We start from the raw sequence: 10206 nt of genomic DNA, 5'->3' as shown, positions 1-10206 counted from the left end.
TACTTGTGTCTGCTAAACACATCAGCGAATTCGAGTAGCAGGCCCCTCAACGCTTCCAACTGCACACTAGACAGGTTACTAGACCCAGCACACAACGAGTCCAACCATTCTGTATTCTCCTCTGATGGAGGGTGCGGATCGAGGTTAGAATCCACATGTGCAACGAGCTGCTCATCCACGGGTAACGGCGCTGCGTGAGCAAGCACAGTGCCCTGTGTAATAACAGCTGGTCGCGACCCCGTATTCAGAACCATAACGAATGGATCCCTGTCCGCCCGCACCATGGTCTGAGCTACCGCTAAATCGAGGCCCCCAACAGCTCTGTTTGACGGCCCCAACAGAACACCCTGTTCCGCCGCATCCACCCCGAAGGGTTTCCGCAACCGAAGGGGTACCAGCATCTGCGATCCCGGGGGCACTCGCACAGTCTGAGTTGCCAGCGCCTGGACCGTTGCACAAACCGTGCGTATTTTGGTAGGACTTGCCAAAAATGCAATACCCGATGGAAGCTCAATACAGGCCTGATCGACGAGAATTTTAATGGGCATTTTAGCCAGAAAGTCCGTACCCAGTAAACAAGGAACTGCCAGGGACGATGAAACCAAAATAGGACCCGCCAATTTAATATCGCCAATACAAATTGTCGCCCGAATCTGTCCGACAATTCCCAAAGAGCCCCCGTTCGCCGCGTAACATGGTACGTCCACCGGGAGTAGGGGTCGACATTGGACGGGGAGGATGTTATAAATAAGGTCCGAAATGATAGTGGCCAACACACCCGTGTCCACCAGCACCCGGACCTCAACCCGTCAATAAATCCCGTTACCACGGACGACCCGGCCGACGCAGCCACTATCCTGTGGGCCAACTCAGACCATTTGACTGCTCCCAGGCCGTGTACGAACCCCCCTCGCCGAACCGAATCCCCGGCCCCAATGCGCGGTCCCTCCACCGCGAAGCGGCGACCCGAGTGTGCCGTGTATGTGGACCGAGCGTGTGTGGTGCCGCGACTTGCCGGGGGTAGCTGGGACGACTTTGGCCCTTGGTCGTCGTCCGGACGTGGTCCCGTGGCGCGCTGACGCGGGGCCCGGCACCCGGCCGCGACGTGACCCCGAAGGCCGCAGTTGTAACACATGACGAGAGACATCGCAGGTTTCGGTTGCTCCAGCTTGCGGGACGATCGCATGGGCGAACGACCTCCCGATCTCCACTCCCCCGGTCTCACCACGGTGAAGGCCTCCTCCCAAGCCGGAACAGTCTGAGGCTCGGCGACCATCGAGGCAGGTGTCGCGATCTCCGCCGATGCACAGACGACCGTCCGCTTTCGCTTGAGGACCTCGTGTGCATGGATACTTGTAGCAACCCCCAAGGAGCAGATGTCCATTTCGTCAGCCGTATTGATGGGGACCCCCAGGTCGTGGGCCAATGCCAGCAGCTGCTCTGTCACCATGGCGTCCTTCCCCTCCTCGTCCATGCGGGGAAAGGCGGCATCCACCAGGGCGAGCAGCGACGTGCAGTAGGCGAACGTAGTTTCCCCGTCCACTTTACGCCATTCGTAAAACTGGTGGCGACAGGTCGAGGGCGGTCCAAACACCGTGGCCATGAGGTGTAGCGCGGCCTGGAGTGTGGAGCGGGACGATCTTGGGGCGGACCTGAAGGCCGCGAGTGCGTCGTCGTCCAGCGTCGCCGGCAGCGCACGTAAGGCAGTGGCGTCGGACCACCCCGACATTTCTTGATGTGCGAGAAACCTTCGCTGGAAGGCCCCCCAGTCGCCCTCCTCAGCCTTGAACGCCGTCAGCGCGGGAAGTCTTTGTTGGAAGACTTGGTCGTCCTCCTCCGATGGATGATTTTCCCGCGCGCCGCTGTGGTTGACGAGAATGGCGGCTCCCTCGGCAGGTGCATGGTGGAGACTTTTGGCGCGCGCTGATGACGCGGGCTGTGTAGAGTGGAGGTCCCCGACCACGTGGTGTCCACGCTTCCCGCCAATCGATGGTGGATCATCAAAATTGGCACCAATTTCAAAATTTGAGGCGCGGAGCGCATTCTGGCGGGATCCTTCGGGCCGCGCTCCCTCCTCCAGCCTCGTCGTCGTCCTCCCGCCTCCAGAAGCGGTGATTTCCGCCAAAATAGAAGCGGCGGCGAGCAGCAACTCCGCCAGGCGGGAGTGTGCATCCTGGAGGCCGGTGTCGGACCCGAGCGGAGCGTCGGGTATCGCCGCGAGGTGCTGCGACGTCGGCATCTCCTCGTCCTCCCCTCCCGAGGCTTGTAGTTCCGGTACGTCGTAGTCGTCTTCCCGATCTCGCTCGTGGGTACGGGTAGTCTTCCTAGTATCCATCCTTTTGAAGACAGGTTTACTTCTGACGCCAGTTGTAATGTAGTAACTTGGCGGGAGACGACTTAACAAGTAGCACACTTTTATTAACACCAAACTTATTTACACGTATGGCCAACTGTAGCCTAAGCTGCGCGGTTCCCCCGGCTACACACCCACGGGCTCTTCCGCCCGTAGCTTCTCGGGAACCCACCCCGGCTGGGGTATGAGTCTCGACCCCTGGGTCCCACAGCCTCGCCCCACATGGATGTCAGACCGCGGGTCCCACAGTCTCGCCTCCGAGCCGCACAGGGCCCCGGCCCTTACAAGGACAGCGGGACTAGGGGTCTCAGGGCCCTATCTCTCCAACTCCATCTTCGATCTTCACTGGTTAACAACTCCTCGAGTGCTCCCGCGCGTCCCCTTTATAGTCCTCCGCTCCCGGGGAGGCGGAGCCCATGAGGACATCGCTGAGAGCACCCACCCCAGTTGACCAATCACCACGCGCTGCCCCACGATCCTTTTCCCATCTTGTGTCAGCGCACACAACCACGCACCACGCGCTGCCACGTGATCCATCACTGTCAGCGCGTGTCACCACTATACCACGCGATATAGCCACACCCGGCGCGCTCACACACGCGCCCCCCTTGTCAGCGCGTACCGCCACTACACAAGATCTCACCTCGTGGAGTTGCAATGATCATGAGAACAGTGAGGAATCAGCCCAGAACTACACGGGAGGATCTTGTCAATGATCTTAAGGCAGCTGGGACCATAGTCACCAAGAAAACAGTTGGTAACACACTACGCCGAGAAGGACTGAAATCCTGCAGCGCCCGCAAGGTCCCCCTGCTCAAGAAAGCACATATACATGCCCGTCTGAAGTTGCCAATGAACATCTGAATGATTCAGAGGACAACTGGGTGAAAGTGTTGTGGTCAGATGAGACCAAAATGGAGCTCTTTGGCATCAACTCAACTCGCCGTGTTTGGAGGAGGAGGAATGCTGCCTATGACCCCAAGAACACCATCCCCACCGTCAAACATGGAGGTGGAAACATTATGCTTTGGGGGTGTTTTTCTGCTAAGGGACAGGACAACTCCATCGCATCAAAGGGACGATGGACGGAGCCATGTACCGTCAAATCTGGGTGAGAACCTCCTCCCTCAGCCAGGGCATTGAAAATGAGTCGTGGATGGGTATTCCAGCATGACAATGACCCAAAACACACGGCCAAGGAAACAAAGGAGTGGCTCAAGAAGACGCATATTAAGGTCCTGGAGTGGCCTAGCCAGTCTCCAGACCTTAATCCCATAGAAATCTGTGGAGGGAGCTGAAGGTTCGAGTTGCCAAACGTCAGCCTCGAAACCTTAATGACTTTGAGAAGATCTGCAAAGAGGAGTGGGACAAAATCCCTCCTGAGATGTGTGCAAACCTGGTGGCCAACTACAAGAAACGTCTGACCTCTGTGATTGCCAACAAGGGTTTTGCCACCAAGTACTAAGTCATGTTTTGCAGAGGGGTCAAATACTTATTTCCCTCATTAAAATGCAAATCAATTTATAACATTTTTTCCTGGATTTTTGTTGTTATTCTGTCTCTCACTGTTCAAATAAACCTACCATTAAAATTATAGACTGATCATTTCTTTGTCAGTGGGCAAACGTACAACATCAGCAGGGGTTAAATACTCGTTTCCGTCACTGTAGGTGAAGGACAAGCCGACTGTTATGGAGTGGGAGGGATGTGACCCCTTGGGCCTCCACACAATCATCCTGACTGACCCTGACGCGCCCAGCCGGCCAAGCCCAAGTTCAGGTGAACAGCATCAGCAGCATCATCAGCAGCAGCAGCATCATCATCAGCAGCAGCAGCAGCATCATCATCAATATCAGCAGCAGCAGCAGCAGCAGCAGCATCATCATCAGCAGCAGCAGCAGCATCATCATCATCAGCAGCAGCAGCATCATCATCAGCAGCAACATTATCATCAGCAGCAGCATCATCAGCAGCAGCAACATCATCATCAGCAGCAACATCATCATCAGCAGCAGCAACATCATCATCATCAGCAACATCATCATCATCAGCAGCATCATCATCAGCAGCAGCAACATCATCATCATCAGCAGCAGCAGCATCATCAGCAGCAGCAACATCATCATCAGCAGCCCCCCCCCCAAGATGCCTTCAAAATAAACCGCGAGTATTACATCTGACACCGTGACGTCGAAGCGTGCCCCACGCCCCCAAAGTGCGGGGCCTGGGGCGGGCGACCCCCTCCCCCCTAAACATCTTGGTTTGCACCTGTTAGCCACGCCCCGTCACCCCCTCCTCCCCCACACATCTCATCCCCAGCCCCCACCTCACCCCCACACCCCCCAGACCTGTTAGCCACGCCCCGTCACCCCCTCCCCCCCACACATCTCATCCCCAGCCCCCACCTCACCCCCCACACCCCCCACACCTGTTAGCCACGCCCCGTCACCCCCTCCCCCCCACACATCTCATCCCCAGCCCCCACCTCACCCCCCACACCATCCACACCTGTTAGCCACGCCCCGTCACCCCCTCCCCCCACACATCTCATCCCAGCCCCCACCTCACCCCCCGGGGTATAAATAGCGAGTAATTACGATTTTGTGGGGGAGATGTCGAGGCTTTGAAAGTAAATCTTGTTTTTTTCTCTAATATTACCACCGGTATTTTAGTGGGCATCTATGAATGGATCGCCACGCACACTCTCTCCGACATGTAGTGATACTCTCTCTCTCAATGCTGCCCACAGTGACACTTACAAAACTGCTTTCGTTTCCATGACTCACAAGCCCCCAGGCCATGCTAGTGCTAGGCACTGTAATAGGTACACATTAACTAAAGATTGAACGTAAGCTAACGAAGGCAATAGACTTGAGTAGAAAGTTAAAGGTGCAACCCTGCAATTGCTTAGTCACCGCCAGTGCTGGCAGAAGAGCCTCCACTACAGGGAGCTCGAGAGGAGCCCCTCTGGATAATCTTTGGCCTAATCTTCCGCAACGGTCAGAAGTCTTGTAACAGGTGGGCGTACCACACTTCATCCCACACTTCATCCCACCACACGCGACCTGCCGATCGAATAACTGCGGCTGTGCCCATTTACACCGCCGGGTGACGGAGGCGGTGGTCGGGGGATCTCAGCAACTTTGACCGTCGCTTCAACAGTTGCGCCAGGGGAGATGGAAGCGACGGTGTCTGGGCCGCTAGCTCGGCGTGTGCCGACTATTAGAACCGCGGCAGCGTCCCGAATATGTCACGGAGCACACCGCTGGGGGGGGAAGCCGTCATCTAGCAGTGGATAAAGCATGGCTGGTTTTCGAGTTTCATTTCATTTTAATTGAGTGCAGTCAGTGTGAAAGCGGCTGACAGCAGCTGTGAAGACAACGACGACGATGGTGATGATGATGATTATTTGTGAACCGTGACCCCCCCCCCCCCGTGCGAGAGATTATTTTCGAGCGTCTGAGCTCACGTCTTTTTGCCGACCGCCTGCTCCGTGCTCTGTTGGTGCAGGCCCCGCTCGGGACCGCAAGCTCCAGCTCAGTGAACACACCTGCAAGTGAGCGTCTGCGTGGGGCGCAGATCATTTTGTGAGCAGCATCTCCTTACCAAGTTCTGCATTATCGTCCGAGCCAGGCGATTCCTCGGGAAACAATGTTAGTCTCCTGGCAATTCCCGTGTTCAAATCTTTACATTCGTGTGAATGGAATGCCACAGTCGATTCAACAATACCGAGCACCCAACCCCTGCATCTGCAATGCATCGTCAGCATCATAAGCATCGTCACCTATCACTGGTAGGAACCTCCTGGTTCCACCAGCCACAGGGGATTATTGTGTCCGTCCGTCCGTCGTGCATCCAGAAATGGGAGGGATGGGGCTGGGTGGGGAGGTGAGGGTGGGAGGGGCTGGGTGGGGAGGTGAGGGGCTGGTTTGGGAGGTGAGGGTGGGGAGGTGAGGGTGGGGAGGTGAGGGTGCTTGAGGAGCTGAGTACCTGGTGCGGTGGGTCGTCGTCGCCACTGGGGATTCAAAGGCGGCCGGGAGTGGGGCTGGCCACCCGCCCCTTCGTGTGCCATGCCGGCCTTCACAGGTGCTACTCGCTAACAGCACTCGCCCCAACAGTCTGTTAAGGCTACACGGGGGATCTTTGTCTTTGTGTTCGCTGTGTGTGTGTATATATTAATTTTATTCTGTGTTTACGTCAACATTAGTTTACATGTCTATAACACGCGTCTACACAGTTGTGTGCGATGCACGTATCCGTACACGCATGCACTATACAGTAATTACTTAATTTATGCATTTGCATGTTAAGTGTATTATTTATTGCAGCTGCTTTGAGGGTGATGCGCTCGCACCACTGCCAATACCTGCAGAAGGATCATTGCCCGACACGTCGCCGATCATACATTTTCTTTTTTTATTCAAGCGTGTACAATTGGTTATATATATTTTAAAAAACAGATATTCATCATGGATTTGTTTATAATAGTACCCTAAATATATGCGTCAAGACCTACGTATGCGCGTTTACGTGTGACCTACGGTATGGGCTCTGCGCGTACGCTAATGTGATTCGTCTGGCATAAATATGCACGGCTGTGTGCATTTTGTGAGCCAATGTATCGTGTGAACCTAAATAAGGTTATACGCGCGGAGAAATGTGTGTGTATGTATGCGTGTCATTCCCTCCCTTCTCTACGCTTGCGAAACGTGGACCCCCCTAGTGGAGCATTTGCGCCGGTTGGAAACATTTAGGCTGGCCTGCCTACGATCCATCCTGGGTTTAACCAGGCTGGATTGTGTGAGGATCTCACAAGTCCTTGAAAGATCTGGGCAAAGTCCCATCAGTGAGCTCCTCCGGCAGGCAAGGCTGCGTTGGCTGGGTCATGTAGCCCGCATGCCCAGCCACCGCATGCCTAAACAGCTTTTGTTCGGCCGGATCGAGGGGCTAAACGGGCGCGGCACGGGCTAGAGAAGAGATGGAGTGATGTGGTACAGGAGGACGTGGAGCTGAGTGGACTTGCCGATGACCGGTACCAGCGGTGTCAAGATCGGCCTCTGTGGAGGAGGCTCGTGAAGGACGCTACTGGGCAGTTGGAGGCAGTCGCCCTCCAACAACGGAGGGCGGAGGAGCGACGCTCACAACAACGAGCGAGCGCCGGGTGGCTAAAGCACAGCAAGTTGGTACAGTAGGGGGCACAGGTGGTGCATCAGCCAGTCATCTCGGTCATCTCATCCGGTCAGTCGACCCGTGGCACCTGGGTCTGCCCCGTGACCTCCTGCCAGCGGGCGTTCGACAATTCACGTGGCCTCAAGGTGCACATGGCCTGGCACAAGCGTCGTGGTGACGTCACCGCCACTTAGTGGCGAATGGCGGTTGTTGTTGTTGTTGTGTATGTGTATATGCAGTAGGTGCACCCAGCCTGGTACAGGCGCCGTGGTGACGTCATCGCCAGTTAGTGACGAATGGCGGCTCTTGTTGTTGTGCAGTAGGTATGTGTTCAAGTGCACCGATGAGTATATGTACGTGAACGTATGGATACACTACAAGTACTTGTAAACTACCTACTTGTAAACTACGTATGGTCTTCGCATTATATGCGTGTGCTCAGACATGCATGCGCATGTAATGCATGCGCATGCATGTAGATATATATGTATATATGGCCGGTGTGTATGTGCTATGTACATGTGCAGGTATGTGTGTATGGCCTCCCTAGGTCGACTCAGCCTCAAATGAGTACCTGGTGTGTGTATAAGGATCGCCACGTGGGAGACAAAGGCGGCCGGGCGGACGTGGTGCTGGCCACCCACCCACCCTCGTGTGCCGTGTCTGCCTCCAATAGTGCTGCTCGCTAGCAGCACTTGCCCCGACAGTCTGTTGAACGCGATACAGGGGGATCTTTGTCTTTGTTGTGCATGCCTTTGTGCCAAGCCTATGCGTTTAAGTGTATGTATGCTTGTTTATATGCGTACACATAGGTCATGTATACCCATATACTGTATGTGTGATACATGCACATGCACTGTGTGTGCACGTGGCCACTAGCACACGTGGAGGTCACGTGCGGGTTTAATGACCTCCATTCTGCTTCCCTCCCCCACCTCAAATACCTCCATCAAACCCCACCTCCACCACCACCACAAACCAAACTCCACAAACTACCAACAACCACCATCAACCACCAATCAACCACCACGACTAATCACCACCATCTACCAAACACGACAATCAACTTTAACTAAACCTCCCTCACCACGACCACCACCAACAACCACCTTAACTACCTCCTTCACTATCCACCCTCAACCACCACTCACCACCACCACCACACTTTCACTGCCCACCAAACCAACCATCTACCACCCTCAACCACCACTCATCACCACCACACTGTCACTGCCCACCAAACCAACCATCTACCACCCTCAACCACCACTCATCACCACCACACTGTCACTGCCCACCAAACCAACCATCTACCATCCTCAACCACCACTCATCACCACCACACTGTCACTGCCCACCAAACCAACCATCTACCACCCTCAACCACCACTCATCACCACCACACTGTCACTGCCCACCTAACCAACCATCTACCACCCTCAACCACCACTCATCACCACCACACTTTCACTGCCCACCTAACCAACCATCTACCACCCTCAGCCACCACTCATCACCACCACACTGTCACTGCCCACCAAACCAACCATCTACCACCCTCAACCACCACTCATCACCACCACACTTTCACTGCCCACCAAACCACCATCTACCACCCTCAACCACCACTCATCACCACCACACTGTCACTGCCCACCAAACCAACCATCTACCACCCTCAACCACCACTCATCACCACCACACTTTCACTGCCCACCAAACCAACCATCTACCCCCTCAACCACCACCCATCACCACCACACTGTCACTGCCCACCAAACCAACCATCTACCACCCTCAACCACCATTCATCACCACCACACTTTCACTGCCCACCAAACCAACATCTACCACCCTCAACCACCACTCATCACCACCACACTGTCACTGCCCACCAAACCAACCATCTACCACCCTCAACCACCACTCATCACCACCACACTTTTACTGCCCACAAACCAACCATCTACCACCCTCAACCACCACCCAAATCCACAACTACCTCCCTCGCTGCACACCAAATTAACCATCTACCACCCTCAATCACTCTCGACCACCACCGAACCGCTATCCATCCGCAGTCGACTCCGAGAGCCAGGGACACGAGCAGGTGCTGGAGCTCGAGAAGGAGTTCCACTTCAACCGCTACCTCACGCGGCGGCGGCGCCGCCTGGAGATCGCTCACTCGCTGGCCCTGAGCGAGCGCCAGGTCAACATCTGGTTCCAGAACCGGAGGATGAAGTGGAAGAAAGACCACAAACTGCCCAACACCAAGATGAGGCCGGGTCCTCCCGGACTTCCCCAGGGTCTGTCTCATCGCCCCGACTGCAGTAGAACATAAATAATTACAGATGCAATGAAGACCGAGAGAGAGAGCTATAGAGAGATTATTCTGCGTGTGTTGTTCGCGAATGCTTGTTTTATTTTGAGGAGTTAGGCCTAGCCTAGTCTTATAGATCCAATCCTCCCTTCCGACATAGTGGCGGCCGCCATTTTGTTTTGAGTGGCATTAAAAAATGGGAACCAACTCAGGAGTTGGGGGGGGGGGATAAACATTTTGAGTTGGCTACAACGAAAGACGTTGTGCGTGTGTGTGTGTACATTGCCACCAGGGAGACAAAGGTGGTCGCGCGTGGTGCTGGCCACCCACCCTCCCTCGCGTGCCACGTCAGGCCTTCGTAGGG

The 10206-nt window shown here is 55.1% G+C and overlaps 1 protein-coding gene across 1 annotated transcript; it reads left to right on the top strand.

The window, feature by feature from the left end:
* The first annotated feature begins 2442 nt into the window (after nt 1-2442).
* LOC121852696 (homeobox protein Hox-A4-like) lies at nt 2443-9863 on the top strand. Its single transcript, XM_042346591.1, has 3 exons — nt 2443-2535; nt 5864-5909; nt 9604-9863. The coding sequence occupies exons 1-3, from the start codon at nt 2443-2445 to the stop codon at nt 9861-9863; spliced, it is 399 nt and encodes a 132-aa protein (XP_042202525.1).
* The last annotated feature ends 343 nt before the right edge of the window (nt 9864-10206 follow it).

The sequence above is a fragment of the Callorhinchus milii genome, unplaced genomic scaffold, assembly GCF_018977255.1.
Source record: "Callorhinchus milii isolate IMCB2004 unplaced genomic scaffold, IMCB_Cmil_1.0 Scaffold1065, whole genome shotgun sequence".
NCBI classification, from domain to species: Eukaryota; Metazoa; Chordata; class Chondrichthyes; order Chimaeriformes; family Callorhinchidae; genus Callorhinchus; species Callorhinchus milii.
Note: the sequence above shows the minus strand (reverse complement) of the source record. Positions and strands in the feature narration are given on the sequence as shown.

Bases quoted from the DNA above. Each gene is read 5' to 3' on its own strand.
- LOC121852696 (XM_042346591.1), top strand. From the start codon at position 2,443: ATGGCCAACTGTAGCCTAAGCTGCGCGGTTCCCCCGGCTACACACCCA. The intron at 2,536-5,863 runs GTATGAGTCTCG...CTGTTGGTGCAG, and splicing joins GGGAACCCACCCCGGCTGGG to GCCCCGCTCGGGACCGCAAG. The intron at 5,910-9,603 runs GTGAGCGTCTGC...ATCCATCCGCAG, and splicing joins CTCAGTGAACACACCTGCAA to TCGACTCCGAGAGCCAGGGA.